Raw genomic sequence first — 25063 nt, 5'->3', positions numbered from 1 at the left:
AGACCAGAGTCTTTAAAAAAGAAATCTAGCCCACTGTGTGTGCAATAATGTAAATCAAAATGAACACTGCAACAGATACCTTTGTTACACAGACATTTATTGTATTAGTAAGTTTTTTTGTTTGTTTTTGTTTTCTTTTTTTAAATAGCTATACCCATGTAATTGGAGGGGGTGGTCAAACAATCACTAACTTACAGTACATCTGCTTACAGTAGCAACATTACTTTTTAAAACACAAGCTGATTTAAATCTTTCCAATTACATAAAAGCTGGCTATAGAATCCCTCAGTTTCAGCTGAATAACTAGAATTACAAAAATTCAAAATAAAGTTTTAAAAAAATAATTTCTTTGACAAGATAGGGATTCATACACAGCCTCTGATATCCAAAGCCCTTCAAAACGTATTATCTACATGGATAAATACTTCCTGGAGAGGGAAAAAAGGTAATAACCAATTTAATAATTTGGGGGTGGGAACAATTTTAATATACAAATATAAACAAAGTTTTCAATGCTCCAACTTCAGGGGTACAATAAGCCTAAAACATTTTTTTTTCTTTAACACATCCAAAAGAGAAGTATATGGCCCAAGCCTATAAGCTTCCTTAAGTGACAAATACACTAAATTCAAATTCACTGAAATAATTATCTGGTAAAATGGCCAGGCATAGAAAGACCAAAGCAAAAACCAGTGTACTAACCTAGTTCAGTAGCTATGTAACTAATGTTTTTCTTATGGTGTGCAAATCTTTTGATAGTGAAATTTCTCTTTCACTATTATGTTTAAATAGTTGACTTTTCAGATGCTCTAAAACACACAAATCAAAAGCACAGACAAGAAAAAACACACCATTATATTTCATAAAAGAAACATAAGAAACAATAGGGGGGTCTTTACCTCAGTGTACATTAGACCCTCACTTTGAATTTTCAGGAAAGTAGAACTTTTTCAAAAGACTAATATCTAAAAGCAAAAGCAATTTGGCATGTTTTATCCAACATTAAATATTTTACATATATTATAAACACACACACAAACACACATACATGTATACATACAAATAAAAAGGGTTTTGGTTTTTTTTTTACCTAAATGCAAACTGGATGAGGATCCATGTGATGAAAGTGATGGCGGTGGCGTAAGTGAATGTCCTGGAGTTTGGCTTGGCAGAGGCATGCCTATTGGACTTGGAGAGGAGGAAAATCCCAGACTATTGTAAAATGGTTGCCCTATGGGTGCTAGGCTGCTACTAGATCTTTTGTACAAGTCAGAGCTAGTAGATAGAGACTCTCTCCTTGTGGCACTACTACTTGCAGAACTGCCAACTGAAGAAGAAATAAAAAAAACCCTAATTACATACAGTGTTAACTGAATAAAACCTATCCCCAACTCTCGCTGGGCAATAACAGAAGTGATCACAATAATTATTTTTAGAAACATTTTGGAGAAGATAATTACTGTGATAACTATATATACTAACTTATTAATCATAAAAGGGTATAAATGCACCCCAATAAAGAACCAAATACTTAACAGAGCAGTCATATGATTCATTATTTCACACATATTTACCACTGACACATCTGATTACTGTGCTTTAATACCCTGGTATGATTTATAAACCCTGGAATTGCAAGTTGTCTGCATTAGGACATGCTAGAGATTAAATTCCATTAAGTTTAAATTCTGGTAGTATCCTAATCTCTGAAACCTGCTTCTTAGACTTTAACTCAATGCCAAGAAAAGATTATACAAATAAATAAAATATTAGTACATTTCCTTCACCATTCATATTTAATTTGTCATCTAGCTGTGTTCAAAACATAGCCCTTTAAGTCCATATTGGCCCGAATATTGATCAGTTGTGAAATACAGAGAGCAGCTAACTCAACAGTATTTTTCACACTACACACTCTCCCTTGTTCTTTAACTACATTACAAAGTAACTCAACTTTTTGAAAATTAATAGCTCTCACTGTTATCAAACCAAAGACGTACTTTCACTTATCCCACAGGACTCTTCTACTCCTAAGATGCTAGTACTACTGCCTCCTGAGCCCCTTACTCAAGGCTGATCAGGTTTTTGTCATTTGATAATACACAATTTCTCTTACTTTACATCCCTTAATACACTGCATACCGAATTTTTACTTAATACCGCATGTAACTATTATCCTTCTAATCCTTTTTCCTTTTATAGTGCAGAAAATAAAGGCCATGTAGGCCCTGGTGAGCTAGACATGCTCAGAAGAGCTAATCAAGATCTGGCTGTTAATCAACACCTGTCTGGATAATCAAATTCCACAGCATGCATCTCTAAGGGCTGTCCAAACTCTCAGTTCTCAAGTCTCATTTAAAGCCCATATATTCAAGTATGTTTCCTTCCTATTTCTAAGCACTAGCCTCTTTTAACTGAGTAACTTTTACATCTAAGAAAATTTCAAACCACATTTCTGAACCTGCCAAATAAATTTTTAAATGACAAGCTCTATATTCGGACCAATATGGCAATGCTTTTCAAGGAATCTAAGTTTCTATTAAATCTTATTTAACCACAAGTCATATATAAGTAGGTCATACAGGGTATAAAGAAAAAAATTAAGGAGAATACATCATGGGTAGACCAAGGTAAGAGTATAATACAGACGGAAAACTTAATTACGTTGGTTTTGCCAAATTCAAAATTCTATAAAGGGTTAAAAAAACCAGGCTTATGCTACCACATTAGGCAAAAGATTATAATGCTATTCAACCTTTTATACCAGCCAATGCAGTTTCTGAGACTGATCATGTTTTGTTGAAAATTTTACATTTTAAGGTATCATATTAAGAAAATATTAGGTGCCTATATGCATTTTTATTGCAAAAATGAATTATAAGCACACGTAATGAACAGCTATTCTTGAGTTGGTTTTGGTAAAACTGGCAATGTATGCTACATTAACTATGCTAATTTAAAAGGACACTGTCAAAGTGATTTTTCTAAAATATGGCTACATTTTAAATTCCTATTTATTTCAGAAAACAATTTAACTGACAATGAAAAGACAACAGCTCTAATGAGAGCAGCATTATTCCCCTGACAAATAATCCAAGAAACCAGTTTTGACACATGCAATATTATTTTCCTCCAAAAAGGAAAAGTCAAGCCAAACATTTAAAAATAATTCAGAAATAACCTTAAATATAAAGAAGCTGGCTCTTTAAGTTTTACTATATGCCTAAATTATCTCCAACAGTATGACTATGAGATATGAAACAAAGTGTACCTAAGATATCTAAGAGGGTAGACAGACTGCTAATCATTCATCGACTGTGAAAAAAAGGCTAAATTATTAACTTTCAATTGTAACAACACTTTAAAAAATAACAGATCATAGAAAAGATGATTTAAATTATATGTTACGATGTTTAGGTTTCTTGGCCAACTGTATCATAAAATGGGGTATTTAACAATGTTAAACATTAATAATTTCATCATAGAGGTAAGAGAATGACTGTGTATGTTACTTGTATATGTGTATACAGGCACACAATCATATTACGTTTTAGAGCTCATGTAAGTAAGTAATTGCCATAATGTGAAAAGGCAGTGGGCAAACTTGTAAGAGTCCATATGTATAGCACTTGAATAAACTCCCACAAAATGCCCAAGAGGAGGGAGATGATGGACTCTTTACTGGCATTCAGGGGTGGCAATCACTAACGCTCTCTAAAGCAAGGTAAAATGAAGCTCTACAGATTGGAGTCAGAATTGAGTAAGCCATGCTTGTAAATAACGGAGGTGTGAAGGTTAGTTTTGGGGAAACAGGGCATCTATAGTGGACAAAATGTTCATGTCAATCAATTCCTGAAAGGGGGAAAACAGCCCTAACTAAGAAACAAATGGAAATTTGAAAGAATTGAGTAGGGGCCTAGAAATCTGAACCAGACCATCAGTGACATACTACGTGAGAAAGGAAACATGGGGTTTAATCAATATTCTCTTTTTTCTGAATTATTTAGGGCCTATGATTTATAATTTAAAAACTATTTCCACAAGTTTGTTCTTTATGTTACTTGTTCTTCCAGTTTTCCTCAGAATATTTAGGATTCTTTGGAGAAAATGTCCCAATTGTGTTACAAACAAGGAATGAGTCCTATGGGAGTGCGTGAGGTGGACAAAGAGATACACAACTCCAAAAGCAATGAAAAAACTCAAGTACAAAAATGAAAAGATTTAACAATCCCCATGTTCACTGGATTTTCCCTCAGAAATTCTTATGAGCAGTCTTCAGATAATTCTGTGTCAGTCAAATATGACATTCACTTATTGTATTTCATTACAATAAATGAAAAAAGATTCTGCCATCTAAAAGTTTATGGCTGTTCTAGAGCATCCTTCCTGTATATATGAATGATAAAAGTTCAGAAGACACTCCCTTAGAAAACTGGCAAGCATTGTTGTTAATGCCTGGCATGTGTTAGTTCTGCAATTTTCCACACCAGAAAAGAATATAATTTGATGTGGTAAGAAAAGAGATGAGAAACAGATATTAAGGACTGTAGCAAGTTATGTTATAGAAACAGAAAATCTCTTGAGGTCCAAATAGCCCTATCCTCATGAAGAAAAGGTTGCCAACTGCACCGATAGAACTGGGTCAGCTATTTTTTCCCTAATGTTTCCTGAGTACTGTGGAAACCTCACAGAATACACCAAGTGTATCAACAAGAAGTCAACGTGGGCCTCTTCTGATTTCACTTAGTTCTTCCTCTACCACAGGATCCAGGAACCAGTTTTGAGTGGGTCAATTATTTAGTGAAGCTATTTAAAATTTTGATTTGTTAAGTGTTATATAAAGCTAAGATACATGAATAGATACCCTTTTAAGTAAATTTTTAGTGACAAAGGCTAACTTATTTAATCTAAAAGATAACCATACTGGTAGCTTCTTAGGGGATTCTGTGTAGAACATTTCATTATTTATACACACACATATGTATTTTTTATATTAGGCCAAATTTAAAAACTGTAATAAACCACCAGCATTTAATAAGAATAAACCATCTAATAAGCACATAAAGATAACTGCTTTAAAATACCAAAAATTTAAGATGGCAAAATATTTGCCTCCACGAACATTAATATTATGTAGTGAATGAAGATGAGCTAATAATTAGTGAATAATATATTGACCCAAATAAACCTTACTAAAACAAAAATTACAGTAATCAATTCCTAGAGCCAGGGAAAAAGGAGATGTATTATATATGAGTAAAGAACAGGCTGCCTATAGTGAGTTAAACATTGGTGAGTGTTGAAAAGATATGCAGGATATTTTTTTTCCTACAAAATTAAACCAGTAGTCCAATACTTTATTCCTGTCCTTCCTAACCTACATGCTATTATTGCTTATTTTAATGTTAAACACACTCATATACCTCTTCCACTTAGCAGAGTACACTCATCGTAAAAACAAACTTACCTGATGAACCAAATCCACTGAGGGCTGAGCCTATAGCAGCACCCAAAGAGTTACCACTTCCAAAGCCAAGAGATGTACTTCCAGGTTGACCAGGTCCATGAGAAAATAAAGAACTACTCTGGGAGCTATTAGTCAAAGAACTGCTTCCATAAAATGAATTAGATTGCAGATTAGTGCTTGGCTGCTGTTGCTGCTGCTGCTGTGGTGGCTGAGTGCCAATTGGCCGAAACAGACCATTTGTGCTGCCTGTAAGGCTATTTGCAGTTCCTCCAGCTGCTGCTGCTGCTGCTGTAAAATAAATTTCAGATACTTCTTTAAACCACCCAGAAAATTCTGTATTTTAAAAATGATATCTCAACACCAGAAAAATATTATCCTAAAAATGTCAGTTACACTTACCAGCTTGTGCTGCTGCTGAACTAATTAAAACAGGTGTTGGAGCCATTAACCGAACTGGAGCTCCAAGGCCAGTCCTTGCTCCAGGGCCAACCACTAAGGCACCAGTCTGATCATAATAGGCAGTTGGAGCTAGTACTTGATAGCCTAAATAAAATAAAGGTTTACTAATGAAAGCACTTACTACAAAAACATGTATATTTGTTTTCCCCTGCATTTGTATTTTTTCAACTAGAAAACACAGCTATTTGTACTATTACTATAAAATCCTTAGTTAATATATACAAAGCAACACATTTGACAAGGTCTTACTAAATATATGAAAAAGTAATAGACTGTCATTAAACATTTTTTCTCTAAATTTTACTCAGGGGCCACAAAATGAAGAAGTATTTTCCTTAATATAGAAACTACCGGCTATGAAGGAAGGGCTGATATTAGAAAAAAAAAATCACCATTTAGTCCTTCGAAGAGGAAGGATTAAAAAAACTGGGAGTAGCGAGGGAGAACACTACGAAATGTTTACTATGCGATTTCATTGAAGTTCAAAACCAAGTGCCTCATTACCAGCATTCCCTTAGATTTTCATTTGTAACCATCTCTTTAAAAACGTAAGCCAAACATTCTATTTGTGAAGATTCTCAAGCTAGAGTTTAATTAAAATCACACAGGCTTTAGTTTTATTATAGCCTTAAGCACAAGGTAGGTAATCTTCACAACTAGTGGAGAATAAAGTTAACTTCTTAGCAGCCTTTCTCAATGGAGATTCCCTGTTGAACCAAAAACACAGAAAATGATTTAAGTAAGTATTTTGTTAATTCTCCTAAGGATGGTATATAACAAGCATCACTCTGGAATCATAGGAGAGAAGTTAACTATATACACTGTGGATACTTCAGAGCAGTAGTAAGGCTTTATTCTTTTCTGGAACTCAGTTTAGAAAGGATGCCTTATAAAACGACAAAAACTGAGGCCCAATAACCTTACAATTATCAGCAAAAAATGTATTGGCAACTTTTTTTTCCCTTAACGAGTGCTGTCTTGCTCTGTTGTCTAGGCTGGAGCACAGTGGCGTAATCATAGCTCACTGCTGCCTCAAACTCCTGGGCTTACATGATCCTCCCGCCTCAGCATCCTAAGTGGCTGGGACTACAGGTACATGCCACCAGATCCAGATAATTTCTTTTTATTTTCTACAGAAATAGGGCCTCACTACGTTGCCTAGCCTAGTCTTTAACTCCTGGGCCAGCGATCCTCCCACCTCAGTCTCCCAACTGTGTCTGGCCCTTTAGGAAGTTTTTTAAAACACAGACTATATTGAAATACATTCCAACCTCAAATTTTTAAGTCTTATTTTGTTAACACTATGCAAAAGTGAGAGTTACAGTAAAATTAGTGATAATGCAGCATGAACATTTTATTGCCTTTAAACACAGTAGGCTAAATTCAGCTCAAATATAATAAACAGTGCTCAGATAAACACTTCACCTGTAAGACTAACACACATGCATAGGTTGTTTTTAGTAAATACGGTAATTCTGATCAAGAATAAGCATTAGCACGCTGCTAATAAAACATCCACATTACTAGTAAATTTCAAGCTGTACATACCAGTCAATCGTCTTAACTGGTATGTGTGGTCTAGTCCTAAATCCAAGGCACACAGAAAATATTCTTGTTCATAAACATACAAATCAAACAGCACTTAACTGCTCCTTAACTAAATTTTGCATATATAAATTGCCAGAAAGGAAATAACCCACAGTCAACTCATCTCTGAAGTCCTGTTCATTTACCTTCTAAATCTTTCTCAAATCCATCCACTCTCTTGATGGCTACTTTCCTGTCCAACCAGATTATATGGTCTGCCCTTGCTCTTTTGTCCCATGTCTATAACACATTCTCCACAGAGACTGTGGTCTGAGATTGATATTAAAAGATATCAATCCACACTCTTGCTCCAAACCTTTCAAAGGGTTTGAAATGAAAAGCAAAGCTCTGAATATGGCCCACAACATGATCTGGTTGGTTCCTGGCTGTCTTTCTAGTTTTACCTGGTACTCATGTACCTTTTATGTATTGGGAAAAATGGGGGTTCAAACTCCTCAGAAGCACCACCCTTCCCCTCAGCACAGGAGTTTGGTGCATTCTGTTCCTTTGTCACAAAATGATATTTTTTCCCACTCTCATTCTGTACTTAGCTTAATTTTTCATGAATTCATCCATTTGACAAATATTTATCAAGTGGCTACCACATGCCAGGCACTATTCTAGGTACTGGGATAAAGCAGGGAAAAATAAGGAAAAATATCCTTAAAGGAGATTATTTTCTGCTTCAAGTGAGATACATGAAAAATAAGTAAAAAGGTATGTTAGACAGTTTCACATATTAAAAGGAGAGAAAAATCAGACACGGAAAGTGGATAGAAGTTATTTGGCAGTGACAACAGTATTAATAATTCAAAGCTGAGAGTCATGAAGAATCTCCATAACAAGATGACGTATGAGGAAAAATCTAAAGAAACTGAGAGAACTAGTCAAGCAGATATCTGTAGGAAGACATCTCCAAATAGAAGACACAGAAAGTAAGCCATTACGACTGAAAGAGAGACGGAGCGAAGAGTAAGACAGGCAACAAGGGGCCAGATCCTTACAGGTCACTGTTAATAACTTGAGCTTTTACTCTGACTTCAGGAAGGAAACCATTAGAGTTTTGAGGAGAGGAGTGAATTACTTTGACTTTTCTTGCACTCAAGTTACTGTGTAGAGAGAGGACTCCATAGGGGAGAAAAGAGGGACAAGAAGATGTGAGAACCCAGATGGAAAGCTAATCCAGAGGAGAAGTAATGAGGACCAAGTCAAAATATAAGTGACAGTAGAAAGGTAGTTGAATTCGGAAAACACTCGAGATTTGCTGAGATTAGACGTGGGATGTGAGGAAAAAAGGAATCAAGGATTCCCCTTATTTTTTGGCCTGAGAATTATAAGAACAGAATTTCTATTTATGATAAAGATGGACATCATAATTTATCTAGTCTACATTTTCTAATTTACTAACATGAGATTGTTCCTAATAGCTAATGATTGTTTAATTTTCCTGTTATTGGTTATTTATGCCTTCTCTGTTTTGATGAGTCTCTGAGGTTATCAACTTTATTGTCTTTTCAAAGAGGTAGTCAACTTCATTGTCTTTTCAAAGTAATTTCCGGAATAATTATTTTGTTTATTCTCTATTTCATTCATATCAGCTCCTATTTTTATTATTTGCTTCCTTCTACATTCTTTGGTTTTATTCTCTTTTTTTTAGAGTTTCTAGATAAATGCTTAACTCATTCATTTCCAGCCTAATTTTTTAATGTAATCATTAAAACCTACATATTCTCTATGTTCTGTTTTTGTTCTAATCCACAAGTTTAAATATGTAGCATTTTCACTGTAACTCCGTTCAAAAATTGCTAATTTCCATTCTTTTTGTCTATGGCCATACAACCCTGATCGTGCCTGATCTCATCTGAATTATCTTTTTGCTACTGAGAAAGTCTGTGACTGGTTAGATGAATGTATGAAGAGTGGGAAAAGGAAAAAAAAAAAGACATAGGGAAGAATGATACAGAAAAACAAGACGGGGGAATTGAAAAACAAAAACAAAAAAAACATGGTCCTCATATTCAAGAATTATGCAATCTAGCAGAGGAGGAAACACACCCCTTCTTAATTCTAAAATGCCATTTACTTTAACATATGACATAGATCTGACAACTTCCTTTCAGAGAAACAGAACTCTCTAAGACACTTCCCATCTACAACCACATTAAAATAAGGGTTGTAGAATGGTGAAAATAAACCACAAATAGCTAAATGAAATGCAAGGCATACAGAAGTACTAAAAGAAGACGCGAGTAATATACCAAAGAGAGCAGACAAGGGAGTAATTATCAATGAATGAGCACTGGGAAAGATTGAGGAAAGCTTCATGAAAGGGACCATATTAAAAGATGAGAAGGATAGTTAATCACAAAATGTTTATGGGCTGAAATTTTAAAAAGCAAGAACTATATACACCAATTTTGTTTAAAATTTATAAAGGGGTATTTTAAGCTAGAAAAAAAAAAGAACATGAGCTAGGACTAGAGGCATAGAAGTGCACAGTATGTTTGGGTAACGGTATATGGTCTAGTGCATTAAAGCACAGGACTATGAAGGAAGTCGAGAGATTTGGTAGGCCTATAATCTCAGCACTTTGGGAGGCCAAGGCAGGAAAATTGCTTGAGGCCAGGAGTTCAAGACCAGTCTGGCAACACAGACACTGTCTCTATAAAAATAAAAATGACCATGAGACAGAATGGTAGAGAATTGGCAAGTTATTGGATTTGGAGGCACAGAAGAAAACCAATAGTTAAAGATAACTTTGAAGCTGAAGCTAAGAGTTTCTAGTTCTAGAGAATAGTAGAGTTAAGTGAAACAAGGTAAACAGTAGACAGGAAAATTTGGAAATGTGAGTTCATTTTCTGACATTTTCAATTTGAGGAGTGCCTGCAACATAAAAGTAGAAATGTCTGGTATAAGGACAGACATGTATTAGGTGTTCAGAAAAGAATCCAAGATGCAGATGTAAATTCACAGGGATAACAGTTGAAAGGATTAATGCAAATATACTCTCCTGAAGAATAAGTCTAAAGTATCTCCACTTTTCCTATCCGAAACGAAAATTCAAAAAGGAAAATAACTTGGGCATGGTTACACAACAGCTATGTGGTGGAAATACAGCAAATCTGACTCTGAAGAAGGTAGCCATTAAGCCAGACTGTCTTTTATATTTAAGGATACACATAGAGGAAGCAGAGACTGATAAAAAAGCAATGAGAGGTGAAAAGGCTATGAGTGAAATACCACTCAGCAGAAAGGAGTTACAAAGAGTTGGACACAGTCAACAGGGTGAACTGCAACAAACTGAGCATAAAAAAAGATACAGAGGAAATTGTACTTTGTAACCGTCACTAAGTTATATTAGAGATACTACAAAGGAATTACAGAGGCAGAATTTAAGAGTTATGGGATAGAGTATAAATTTTGACAAACAGTCCATGAGGGAAGCAGAGCAGAGATAAAGGTTTTTAGGGTGAACAGGCAGAATAGCACAGTGGGGTTGAAAGGAAGGATTGGGAGACGGAAAGACTAAAGATTCAAGACGGAAAAACAACAGCACACAGGATATAAAGCAGAAGAGTTAAGAATAGAACAGTAACTAGGGATCTGATAAAGTACTGAAGAAAGCTAGAAAGAAGAGTTAAAGTATGAGCCCTGAAGGAACATCGATTTTCTCAAGTGAGCCCTTTTTAGTATACACATTAGCTTTATAACTATGTAACTATTTGGATATGGAAAATGAGAATTATTTCATCATCATAGTCTGGGCAGAATGAAGTAAAGAAGGCATCAAAGAAAGTTTTAGTGTGAGGGGATCATGTGAACAGCCCAAAAGTCACTGAAACATACAAATACAAATCCTAGTAAGACCCTTCTTATGAGAGTGGTTTTTACGTTTATATTTCTAAAAAGGCTAAAAAGTTGTGGCTCAAAAGATTAAGTAATCCACTTTAAGACATGTTGTGGCTGGGCGTGGTGGCTCACACCTGTAATCCCAGCACTTTGGGAGGCCAGGGTGGGTAGATCATGAGGTCAGGAGTTCAAGACCAGCTGGCCAATATGGTGAAGCCCCGTCTCTACTAAAAATACAAAAGAAAAAAAAAAGTTGGGTGTGGTGGCACGTGCCTAAGAAATGAGAAATAGGGCCAGCATCAAGAGCCTAGGAGGATCAATGAGTTACAGGACACAGCAAACACATGCAGGCCAGAGGCACTCTCTTAATTCCAGGTTCCACAGAGCAACTAGTTAAGCAGGAAAAATTGTTGTACTCCATAACTCCTCTCCCCGTTCTACATATAGCTAAAACCTAAGAAGAACCCAAAATAGTCTTAGTGGCCCTCAAAAACTCCCAGCTCACTTCTTTTCAGCCCAACGTCCATGTGCCTAAAACAACTTCAGCTTCACAGTCCATTTCTCAAAAGTCTGCTTTTGCCAAGGTCTCTAATCCACAATGACTCCATGACAGTAGAGTCCAGGAAGCAAAAATATATGGCTGGGGTATAAAAAATAAAATAATGAGAATGCCACCCACTCTACTATCATTTCTACTTCAGGGACAGCAGGATGAAAATCTCTTTATCCTGTGAACCAGACAAGATGATAAATTCAGATCTTAAAATTCCAGAGAGAAAGAATAAATGTAATTGAAATAGAAATCCTTCAAACAACAAACCAAAGTATTTACAAGTACTTAATATATAAAAGAAACCCTCAATCATGCAAGTCATTATTTTTTCCAATACACTGAACACATTTCCTAAATGATCTGAGTAGAAAAGTAAACTGCATTATGATTAAATGGAAATTGGAAGTCAAGTATCATTAGTAAGTCACCCATATAGGGACAACCACTGATATACCAAAAGTGAAAAAAAGCATACTTAAATCTTCAGAAGAGAATGGCAAGTTATGCCTTATCTACTGATATTCCAATATAGCTTTAAAGTTTAAAAACAAGTGCTGCATTTTTTTTTTTTTTTACTTAGAAAACAACCGTTCTTTCTCCATTATTATTAGTGATCGTTTCAGAAAAAAATACTGTGTTGCCCTTTCCCAAAAGTTGTACAGTAGCAATGGGTAGAAATTTTATACTGTAATTTTTTATACTAGGCTTTCAAAGACACATTATCGACACTGTTGCTATTAAGTTATAAATAACAGTTTTAAAGGCTATAAATGGGCTAAACAAGATTAAACAGGGTTCAAAGTAAGAAACATTAGCTGCAAACTCTTCTGCTATTAACTAAACGACGATTGTTATAAAGCAGGAGTGGCAAATAGGTTCTGTCTTGCATACCAACTCTCAACAACTGTTCTACTTCTTGAAGCAATACATTAAAAATTCTGGGTTAGGTTTAGATAGATGCTATAAAAAATGGCTGTGTTGAGAATTCTGATACATATTTACCATTCCTGTCATTGAGTCTCACAATCAATACTGATTTCAATTATTAGCATCTGAGTTCTAAATATTTTGTTACAAGGTAGGCAAGATTTTAAATACAGTTTTGATTTTTTTCACTCTTCAGTGTGAGTACCTACACTTAACATTTTAAATCTATTCAAATTTCCACAAATGACCAATTGTATACCTGGCATGCCAGTAGCAAGACCCTGACCAAAAGCCAATGTTGGATTTGCTGCTGCAGCTGCCGCAAGTGATTCTGCTTGCTGCCCTTGCTGACCCTGATTGGGAGTAAGAGGACGCTGACCTGCTCCAGCACGGAGAACCTACAAAGGTAAAACGATTTTCTTAAAATCAATATAAAATAATAGATAAGTAAATTTATCTTGGACAACTGTGTATTTATTACAAACAGCCTTTGGATATTCTTTAAACATTTACACGCAAGGAAATGTAGATTTAGCATGAAAAATCACAAAATACATTAACATCAAAAACACAATCACTAGCTCTTAACAGCTAGAACAATCTATAAAGCAACATGGAGGTTACAGAAAATCTTTGGTTAAAAACTATTTCTAATATGTGCGCTCTTTAACAAGGTAGTTTTTTTTAAAAAACAAATAATGAGCTTTGATTTTTCTCAACAACAGAGAAGACTCCGGCCTGACATCCACTGGAACTGAGTCCACACTGTGGAAGGCACAAGCTGTGGCAGGGCCTGGAAGACACGCCTCAGAGATTCCCTCAGTCCTGCCACCTTGTGGAAGCTATTTCAAAAGAATGAATGGTAAACTCATGTTACCAGCAGAGAGGACAACATCGAAGAAACTTTCCTGCCTAAAATCAGCCTCTGTCCAGAGCTAGTACATGGAAGGAGATACTTCTCCTGGGGTCACATCTTCACTGGAAGACAGGTGGGAGCTCACTGCTGTGACCCACATATCCTCCTCTCTCAGTGTCTCTATTCTGGTACTTTATCCGACTGCATATTCCTCTGTTCCTTGGCTACAGTGTTTAATTCTTGAGAAGACAATGTTGAACAAGTCAAGTCCTTGTCACCCGTAGTCAGAACTCTCATTTGACTTGGAAGATTTGTGCTTCCTTTTTTTCTTCTTTTTCTTTTCTTTCTTCCTTTTCTTGGGTTTCTCTTTACTTCAGAGGAACTAGAGCTGCTCCCATCTTCATTCAAGATAGAATCCTCCAGTAACTGTTTTAACTGCTGTATCCTTACATCCTTTTCATGTCTTTTATTGCCTCACATGCTGCCATACATGGGATCTTCATGTGCTACTCTGAACTGCTCTTTCAGTTGCCTTTGATAAAGAAAGGGCATTCTTTGTCGCCCATTTGGTGACCATACCGTTTGCAACGCCAACCCAAGCATCCTTTAATCTTGTTGCTTTAGGAATGAATTTTCCATCACCAAGAAATTATGAAGCAATCCTATGAAAAGTAACTGCTTAACTTTGACTTCTTTCCCCAGTGGCATCCAAAGTCCCTTAGTTGGTGTGTGAGCCAGAAATTCCCTGGCATGTTCATTGCCTGGTACATCTGGTATGCAGTCTTCCAGCTTAGTGTCATCTTCCTTGATAAGCCCAGGAGGTTGTTTCATAAAAGGACTCCAGGTGTATGAGCTGCATCATGCCGCTTTTGCTCCCGGCGCCACTATCCTGCAACTTGCCCGGGTGGTGGCCAAAATCCTGGCCTCGGCTATTTGATCCCCGCCTCCCCGTGGCTGGTCCCACGTCAGCGCACAGAGATCCAGAGCTTAGCGCCGTAAGGCCCGTGGCTGACAGTTGGTAGTTTTTTTTTTTTTTTAAAGATTTGTTTGGGAGTAGGAGGAATGGCAAAATCTCAAGACTTTAAAATTAGATTTTTTTCTGAGACGAAGTCTCGCTCTGTCACACAGGCTGGAGTGCAATGGCATGATCTCAGCTCACTGCAACCTCTACCTCCTGGATTCCAGTGATTCTCCCACCTCAGCCGCCCCAGTAGCTAGGACAACAGCCACCACGCCTGGCTAAGTTTTTGTATTTTTAGTAGAGACAGGGTTTCACCATTTTGGCCAGGCTGGTCTTGAACTCCTGACCTCAAGTGATTCACTGCACCCGGCCTAAAATTAGATTTTATTAAAATTATTTTCTAGGCTGGGCGCAGTGGCTCACACCTGTAATCCCAGCACTTTGGGAGGCCAAGGCAGGCGGATTACCTGAGGTCAGGAGTTCAAGACCAGCCTGACCAACATGGAGAAACCCTGTTCTCTACTAAAAATACAAAATTAGCCAGGCATGATGGCAGATGCTTGTAATCCCAGCTACTTGGGAGGCTGAGGCAAGAGAATTGCTGCTGGGAGGCAGAGGTTGTGGTAAGCTGAGATCACTCCATTGCACTCTAGCCTGGGCAACAAGAGCGAAACTCCATCTCAAAAAAAAAAAAATACTAAGGCTGAAAAAGGAAATACGGAAAGATTCGGCAAATAAATTACGAATTTGTTACGAGACTGATGCAGACCAAACGAAGTTTTCAGGATTCAGAAGCCTTAATAAGAGTAAAAGCTGCTTTTAAACATAATATTTTAAAAAGAACACAGGATTATATATCAAAACAAGGTGAAAACTTAGTCTGGTCAAGGTTTACTGTTCTGCAATACATAGCTATTGTATCAACCATACACAAGCATGATAAACTTAATCATTAATTTTAAACAACTCAGTACAAGTGGGAGTCCTAAGTCCTTCTCTGTAAGTAAGCATCAAACACAGGTGTGTATATTTTAAGCTAATGTGACATTACGTTTGTCCAAAGATACAGATTAAAAAATAATTTATTAAACAATGAAGTGATATGATGTCAAAGGACTGAGCCAAAAACAGCTTCAACAGAGCAACTATTTAGAATCAAAATATATTAGCCAGCCGAGTGCGGTGGCTCACACCTATAATCCCAGCACTTTGAGAGGTCGAGGTGGGTGGATTACTTGAGGCCAGGAGTTCGAGACCAGCCTGGCCAACATTGTGAAACCCTATCTCTAATAAAAATAGAAAAAATTAGCTGGGTGTGGTGGTGCACACCTGTAATCCCAGCTACCTGGGAGACTGAGGTATGAGAGTCGCTTGAACCTGGGGTGGAAGTTGCAGTGAGCTGAGATCATGCCACTACACTCCAGCCTAGGTGACAGAGTAAGACTGCTCAAAAAAAAAAAAAAAAAAAAAAAAAAAAAATTAAAATATATTAAAGGAAATTCAGAATAAAGTTTAACTGCCAAGTAAGCAATACCATGGTGCTTCTTCGGTATAAATACAATGAATGTGACAGCCAGAATTCTGATATTTATTATAGTGTTTTTAGATTTATCAAGTTAGTTCTTTTGAAAAAGGCTGAAATTTTAAAGATATAAACATCTTTCTTTTTCCAGAAATTAAAGCTAAACTTTAGTGAAAATATTTTATCATTTATTGCTTAAAAATAAAAAATAACTACTAATCCCTTTTTACTGGTCAGAAACACATTAACATTTAAAATTGTAATGTAAATACCTGGAAAAATATGAAGGAATAATTATTTTGATAGGAACATTATTAACACACTAATAAGAAGTGATGAAAAGAAATTTAGAAACTGCTAGAGATTTCAAGATCGCAAAATAACAGAAACACAGCAACTGAATACAACCAAATCTTTTAAATTCATATGATACCGATTAGGAAAAAAAAAAAAATCCCATGCATAAATACTTGTGTATCAACTGTATGCCAGGAGTCATGTTACACAGTGAGGAAACATAAGTCGAAAAACACAAATCTTAAACATTAGGAGCTCAAAGAATTTCAAAGAATACTTGGTATTACTTAACAGAAGGAAGGCCTACCTGTTGCTGTCCAGGCTGAGCTTGTGATGCTGCTTGCTGATTGGCTGTGTTATTTGCCGCAGCTGCAGCTTGCTGCTGAAATAAGTTGGCTGGATACACCCCCCATGGAACGCCGTAATACTGAGGTGGAACCACTGCTGGACCTAAACCCCACACCCGACCCCCGAAAAAAAAGTTACTAGATTTTACATAGACATGAGGTTAGTTACCTATCATTAGATTATAAAAGGGGGCAGGAAGAAGACTTAGAGAAGAACATGTCTTTATAATAAAAGACAAAGTATTGATGGGTGACAGCAATGGTCTTAAAGCGAAAAGATGAGAATCCAACCTCAAGGAATCCAACCCCAAGGCTACCAATAAACTGACAGGACACTTTACCATCTATTCAACATTTAATGAATGCAAATTTTTGGGTCTGACACTATACAGCTAATATAGTCAGGGAACATAGATTCCATAAAACTAAGATTTTTTAAATGCTCAATTCATCGTTTCTCTCAGAGAATTCTGACTACTGAGACGGATTACAAGATACTTTTAAAATATTTTACTTTCCAATCTATAACACCAATCTATTCCACAAAACTGGGGAACATTCTGGTACCAAGCATGCTACAATGGTATTTGAGTTGAAAACCTTAAATTTTAAAATATTTTTCATATTTCACAGTCACAATTCTCACAGAACAATTGCCAATTATAAGAAAACAAATGAGACGTCAGTGTTTATGTGGTTAGGAAAATGAAACTGAGTCAAGACAAGAAAGCACTAGATAAAATAAGCAGAAAGAAAAATAGAAGGCAAACTAGGAAAATAAGAATAAATTGTTCCTGCTCTAGTCTACTTTATTCAAGATAATATTTGATTCCTGGAAAGTAAATAGTTTTATGCATAATAAGCTTCACCATTAAAGTAATGAATAAAATGTCATGATTCCTGACTTACATAACAAACATGTCCTAAAATGTTATCAGTGGAATTTTAGGACATCTTTATTTGTATTAATGTATTTTTAAAAGTCAAACTCTCGGTTTCACATTGCATTCAAAGGGGAAAAAAGCCCAGTATATTTGACTGAATCACTAAAATAAAAAGCTTTTATTTCTACAGATAGCCAGGTAAGCCGAACCTGAAATGAGGACTATTAAGACACTGAATAGTTTACCAAAAATAGGATACATTGTAAAAATAAAACAATAAAAAGATACATTGTAAAAATAATAAACTGGGTACACTGTAAAAATAAAACAATGAAAAGGACACATTGTAAAAATAAAATAAAAAGGACACATTGTAAAAATGAAAGGATACATTATAAAAAATATAAGTTTTGTAAACTCTATTCATAACATCTACCTAGAAACTCATCCAACCTAGCCAGGAGCCTGGATTTATTAACATGCTGAAATTATTATATTTTGGATATGTTGGGACAAATTAAAGAGTATTATTGAAATTAATTTTATTGCTTTTTACTTTTATAATGTGGCTACTACAAAATCTTAAACCACATTTTCTGGCTCACATTGTATTTCTACTGGACAATGCTGGTCCTAGAAAACCTAAGTCCAAAATACATAGAATGCTTATACACAAACTAAATGACCTCTTCAAGTTACTTCTATCAGACCCACAGTTTAGTGGTTCTCTGTATTATACCAACACTTTACATACTAACATTCTGTTAAATGGCACCAGAAAAGCTCACATCCTTATAGAATCACATCCAAGTCCACACCAAAAGCTAATGACAGCTTAGTTTCATTGTGGTAGCTAAGATATCAAATATAAATCTGAAATTTCTTCCCCGTTTTTTAAAACAAGATCTTGACTTTAAAAGTCAGTCTTGGCCAGGTGCGGTGGCTCACGCCTGTAATCCCAGCACTTTGGGAGGCCGAGGCGGGCGGATCACAAGGTCAGGAGACAGAGACCATCCTGGCTAACACAGTGAAACCCCGTCTCTACGAAAAATACAAAAAATTAGCCAGGCGTGGTGGTGGGTGCCTGTAGTCCCAGCTACTCGGGAGGCTGAGGCAGGAGAATGGCGTGAACCTGGGAGGCAGAGCTTGCAGTGAGCCAAGATCGTGCCACTGCACTCCAGCCTGGGCAACAGAGCGAGACTCCGTCTCAAAAAAAAAAAAAAAAAAAGTCAGTCTCCTAGGAAAATACTGACTGTCAGAAGTGGGTTTCAAACTGATTAGTGACAATATTTCAGTCAAGATATTGCTCAAAGCCCCAAAAAACAAACAAACAAACAAAAAAACCGGTGACAGCCTCAAGTTTTGAAAGTCAGCCCATTAGCAGACTCATTCCAATAAACAAAATTCTAAGGCAGACATCAACCTATTTTTGCCTGTATAATCAATATAAACAATGCCTCAGACTAACTCATTTCTGTCTTTGTAGCCACCTCAACCTAAAACGAACTCTTCCCAACAACCCCAACTAAGATCAGCAAATTGCTTTGTTCAAATAAGACTGTGTCTCATCAGCACACAACTTTTCCTTACTTATACAGACAATAAATAAAGCTTTTTTGTTGTTGTTTTCATTTTTAGACAGTCTCACTCTGTCACCCAGGCCAGGCGCTTTGGCATCCCAAAGAGCTAGGATTACAGGTGTGAGCCACTGCACCTGGCCAGCTTTGGCTTTTATTTCAGATTCTGGGTGGTAGTCTCAGGCTGGGCAGTTTTTAGTAAGTTCTTTCCAACTTGATCCAAACTTTTTGTCCCCCAGCTTGTTTGTACATTTTAGCATTGCTCAAGAAATTTTAGATACATATTTTCTCAGAATTACTGTATCTGTTTATCTTACTCTAGTCTATCCCTGACCTATGTATGCAGGCCACCTACCTCTACTTTATTTTCTAAGAAGTAATTTTACTTTGCATTGTCTCTGCGGGTAATGGGGTTTGTCATTAAAATGGAGATTCATGGTTGACAATAGATTTCTAAAACTATAAAGCTGAAATGTAAGCCAATTACGTATATGAGGAAAAGTTATTGCTTAAGCTTTTCCCTGTAGCATTACAGTTGAAAAATAGTACTAACTTCCTGGAAACTTTAGTTACTTCTGGATAATGTTTCAGTTTTTCTTAGGGATTTCAAATTGCCCAAATAGATAAAAATAAAGCTTACACCCAAAACTAAATACATTAAAAAGCAACCATAATAAAGATGAACAAATAGTATGTTACCTGCTAATGTAGCTGCTGCAGCCAATCCTGCTGCAGTATACGGATCGGTCCCTGGAGGAGCAGCACTAATAATGTATGGATTTGGCACAAATGCAGCTGGAGCAAGGCCTGCTGAGAATACACCAGCTATATTTTAAAAGGGGAGAAATAATAAACAACAATGTAAAGTGTGATTTTTTTCATTAGCTAAAAACATTTCTACTCTGAATCTGGTGTGGTGTGGGGGTGGGGAGGAGAGTGTGCATAATGGTTCAAATTTTTACTAAGTGACCTTGGGCATGTACCGCTAACTCTAAATTAGTTTTCATTTAAGAAACAGCTGTTTTGCAGAATTGCTGTGACAATTAAATGCAATACCGATTATGACATAACTGTACTGTCTCTAGAGGTATGTTACAGAAAATAAAAATATAAATTCAAAAATAAATGACTGCACAGTATGTATTAGCATGAGACTGGCATAAAATAAATGTGAGAGCCAGAACTGCTACTGGTAAATAGTAGTTTTTCACTCAATCTTATAAAATCACATTATGAGCTAGGGATTCAGTGAGGCAGGAATATACAATTTGCCCTCACAAAGCACTCCATCTGGTGAGAAAAACAGGTATATTAGCAAATAGAATATAGCATATATTAAGTGCTCTGGACACAGAGAGGAGGAACATCTAATAAACTTTGGAAAGGGTGAGTAAAATGAATGAGGTATAGTGTAAGATAAAATAAAACTGCAGGTATAACCATGATGAAGACCAAGGAAGAGCTTCCTGGTTCATGCTAAGTAGTTTGGACTTTACCCTCCAGTCAATAGGGAAACAAGAAAGAGCTTAAAGGCCAGTTACACTCACTTCTGAGTGTAACATATGTCCATATGAATTTAGTAAAGGCTGAAAAAGACCTAAAAATATACATCTGCAGTACTCACTAAGAGAGAGAAGAAACTCTCAGATGTTGAGGAATCACTGTACAGGTCTTTCAACCATAGCTACTGGAAAAAATTACTTCACAAGACCCTGTCTCAAAAATAAATAAAAAATAATAGGCCGGGCGTGGTGGCTCATGCTTGTAATCCCAGCACTTTGGGAGGCCAAGGCGGGTGGAATACCTGAGGTCAGGAGTTCAAGACCAGCCTGGCCAACATTGTGAAACTCTGTCTCTGCTAAAAATACAAAAAAATTAGCTGGGAGTGGTGGCAGGCGCTGGTAATCCCAGCTACTCAGGAGACTGAGGTTGGAGTGAGCCGAGATAGTGCCACTGCACTCCAGCCTGGGCAAGAGGGCGAGATTCCATCTCAAAATAATAATAACAATAACAATAATAATAATAAATAATGATAACAGTAATATTTTTAAAAAAGCACTCAAAAGGAAAATATATCTTACTAGGCCTTAAAATCAAAATTCAGGTTTCTGAAGGGTGGCACACCCAGGGAGGGCATGGAAGCTCCGCACCCCTTCCTCCATGCCTCACCCTACCCAGCAGCTCTGCACACCTGTATCCTTAACAGTATCTTTCATAATAAACCAGTAAAAGTAAGTGTTCTATGATGCACTCCAGCAAATCAAACCCAAAGAGGGGCTTGTGGGAACTCCAACTTGAAGCCAGTCGGTCAGAAGTTCTGGAGGCCCAGACTTGCGACTAGTGTGTGCTGGGGGTGGAAAGCAGTCCTGGAGACTGAGGCCTCAACTTCTGGGATCTGACATTGTCTCTGGGTAGACAGTGTTGGAACTGAATTAGAGGACACCCAGCTAGTGTCTCCTGCTTGGTGTGTGGAGAAAAACCGCCCACACATTTGGTCACAGAAGTAGTTTGTGTTGTCATGGCATGAGAGTAGAAGAAAAACAAGGTTTTAGGCCAGGCATGGTGGCTCACGCCTGTGATCCCAGGACTTTGGGAGGCCGAGGTAGGCGGATCACTTGAGGCCACGAGCTCAAGACCGGCCTGGCCAACACAGTGAAATCCCCTGTCTCTGCTAAAAATATAAAAATTAGCTGGGTGTGGTAGCACATGCCTGTAATCCCAGCTACTCGGGAGGCTGAGGCATGAGAATTGCTTGAACCCAGGAGGTGGAGGTTGCAGTGAGCCAAGATCACACCACTGCAGTCAAGCCTGGGCAACAGAGTAAGACTCTGTCTCCTAAATAAATAACAACAACATCGTTCTAGAGTGTTTTCCCTATACACAATCATTTTCTATAGCCTACTTAATTTTAAAAAATACAAGCCTCAACACTGATTTCATGTCTAGGCACAACACAGCCATTTAAGAAATCTGCTTTTATCTATGAAAAGCGTCAAACTCGGTAAATTATTTGAAGAGATTTACTCTGAGCCAAATGTAAGGGCCATAGGTACATTTTAACATTTTCTGGTTGACAAATTGGTTGAGTTTATCTAAAGACCTGGGATCAATAGAAAGGAAATGCTTGGGTTGTGATAAGAGGCTGTGGAAACAACAGTTTTATTATACAGATGCACACTCCAGATAGCAGGCTTCAGAGAGAATAGACTCTGTTCCTTAACAGACTTAAGGCCTGCGTTGATGTTAATGCTGGAGAGGTATAATGAAGCATGTCCAACCCCCACTTCCCATCACAGCCTGAACCAGTCTTTCAGGTTAAAAATTTTTTTTTTTTTTTTTGAGACGGAGTTTCGCTCTTGTTGCCCAGGTTGGAGTGCAGTAGCACGATCTTGGCTCACCACAACCTCTGCCTCAGCCTCCCGAGTAGCTGGGATTACAGGCATGCGCCGCCACGCCTGGCTAATTTTGTATTTTTAGTAGAGACGGGGTTTCTCCATGTTGGTCAGGCTGGTTGTGAATTCCCGACCTCAGGCGATCCATCCCCCTCGGCCTCCCAAAGTGCTGGGATTACAGGCGTGAGCCATAGCACTCGGCCTCAAGTTAAATTTTAAGAGCACTGTGGCCAAGAAAGAAGTCCATTCAGATGGTTGCTGGGGGCCTTAGAATTTTATTTTGGTTTATGCTTTTTGTGAAGAAAATATGAATTAAACTATAAGTTCAATAAAATCCTTTAATTTTAAAGCCATTTGTTGAGTCCTATTTTTAACTGTGCCCTAGGTCAAAAAGGTTACAAGATTCCACTCAGGTTAGTGAAAGGAAAATAAATCTCCCGAAAATCACCACGCCAAAAAGAAAAGTTAAGCTGGGAACGGCATTGGGCAAATCCTGCCTCCCATTCTATTCCTAAATAAGATAGCTAGAAAGATTGAAAGAGAAAAAAAAAAAAAAAAAAAAAAAGGTACGTATCTGCCTCACAGTTTGCCCGCAAGGAAATTCCTTATGGACAAAGGACAGGCAGAGCTCAAAGTCATCCCTCTGCTCACATGAGAAAAAAGTGTATCTGATTTCTTCACTAAGCCAGACTAACACATAACTGATTATTCCCGTAAATTGTGCATTCGGTGAAAAACTAATCAGAAACTCAAAAGAATGCAATCATTTGTCTCTTATTTACCTATGACCTGGTAGCCCCCTCCCAGCTTCCAGTTGTCCCATATTTCCAGACCAAACCAATGTACATCTTATGCATAATGACTGATATCTCAAGTCTTCTTAAAATGTATAAAAGTAAGTTGTGCCCCAACCACCTTGGTCACATGTTGTCAGGACTTCCTAAGGCTGCGACATGGGCATGTCCTTAAATTTGGCAAAATAAACTTTCTAAACTGATTGAGACCTGTCTCGGTTATCTTTTGGTTTGCAGCTTCATCTATCACGAATTATCACAAAAGTAGAAAACAACGTATTAGGATTCCCGTTCTACTTATACCACTAAAAAATCTAAAAGTTTAATTTAATATAGTTTTATGATAAAAAGATTGTTATTAAAAATTAAAATACTGGGAGATATAAAGTGGAAAGTGAAAATCCTCACGTAACCTTTCCTGATATGTATACATACTTTTAAATGCATACATACTCATACATTTCATACTCTATAACTGTACTTTAATACACTTTTTCACCTACCAATTAATCATAAATCTCTGTCTACAGATACAAACCTAGCTCATCCCTTTTTTTTTGAGACAAGGTCTTGCTCTGTTGCCCAGGCTTGGGGTGCAGTGGCATGATCATGGTTAATTTCAGCCTTCACCTCCCAGGCTCAAGCGATCCTCCCACCTCAGCCTCCTGAGTAGCTGGGACTACAGGTACGCACTACCATACCTGGCTATTTTTTGTAGAGACAGGGTTTTGCCTATTGCTTAGGCTGGTCTCAAACTCCTGGGCTCAAGCAATCCACCCAACTTGACCTCCCCACAATGCTGGGATTACAGGTGTGAGCCACTGTGCTCAGCCACTCATTCTTTTTAATGGCTATATAATATGTAGTCTTCTGTACAGAAGGAACATGATATAATCAGTCTACTACCTTTATATATTTAGATGGTTCATAATCTTTTGCTATAAATAAATAATGTTATTATTCTCTTTAGATACACAGGTCTGTACATTACTATATCCTTAAAAAAATTTACTTCAACAGACAAAAACATAAATTCTCTTTTTTAAGAGACAATGTCTCATTATGTTGCAGAGTTTAGGCTGGTCTCAACCTCCTAGGCTCAACTGATGTTCCCGCCTTAACCTCCAGTAGCGGAGAATAAAGGCAGGTGACAACACACCTGACTTTTCTGTTTTTGTCATATAAATTCTTGATCCACATTTCTAGATTATTTTCCAGGAAAACTGTACCAGTTTAGATTCCAAAAGTATGAGTGCCACTTACACTCCTGCCAAAACAGGACATTATCAAACATTCTGAAGACTTGCCAACCTAATAGGTAAATTAAAAAATTTTTAAAAATTTTGTTTTAATTCATGGTTGTTTGGTTATCAACAAGGAAATTGTATCAAATCTTTTATGCTTTTGTTTTTCTCATTAAAAATTTCAATCCATTAGGAATGAGACCCAATAACCTCCCCCCAAACTATTTTCCAAATAATCATTCTTTTGGCATTGATTTGAAATTCACCTCATCACTCTACCCTAAACAAGCATGCATGCACACACGGATCTATTTCAAAGTAATCTTGTTCAATGATCTACTCATATA

General features: G+C 37.0%; 1 protein-coding gene across 21 annotated transcripts in view; it reads right to left on the bottom strand.

Annotated features, from left to right (window-relative positions):
* Window positions 1-25063, bottom strand: part of PUM2 (pumilio RNA binding family member 2) — a 103647-nt gene that overhangs the window by 30285 nt on the left and 48299 nt on the right. For 15 of the 21 annotated variants that reach the window (XM_063648922.1, XM_063648920.1, XM_054474753.2 and 12 more), the window contains 6 exons: window positions 19986-20111; window positions 16786-16928; window positions 13102-13240; window positions 5867-6010; window positions 5468-5755; window positions 1091-1327 (listed from right to left, as the gene is read on the bottom strand). In XM_063648922.1, coding sequence (XP_063504992.1) covers window positions 1091-1327; window positions 5468-5755; window positions 5867-6010; window positions 13102-13240; window positions 16786-16928; window positions 19986-20111 — 1077 coding nt within the window. The remainder of the gene's footprint in view (window positions 1-1090; window positions 1328-5467; window positions 5756-5866; window positions 6011-13101; window positions 13241-16785; window positions 16929-19985; window positions 20112-25063) is intronic. The other 6 variants (XM_063648929.1, XM_054474760.2, XM_063648926.1 and 3 more) reach the window with 1 other exon arrangement.

This window comes from Pongo pygmaeus, chromosome 12, assembly GCF_028885625.2.
Source record: "Pongo pygmaeus isolate AG05252 chromosome 12, NHGRI_mPonPyg2-v2.0_pri, whole genome shotgun sequence".
Taxonomy (NCBI): Eukaryota; Metazoa; Chordata; class Mammalia; order Primates; family Hominidae; genus Pongo; species Pongo pygmaeus.
Note: the sequence above shows the minus strand (reverse complement) of the source record. Positions and strands in the feature narration are given on the sequence as shown.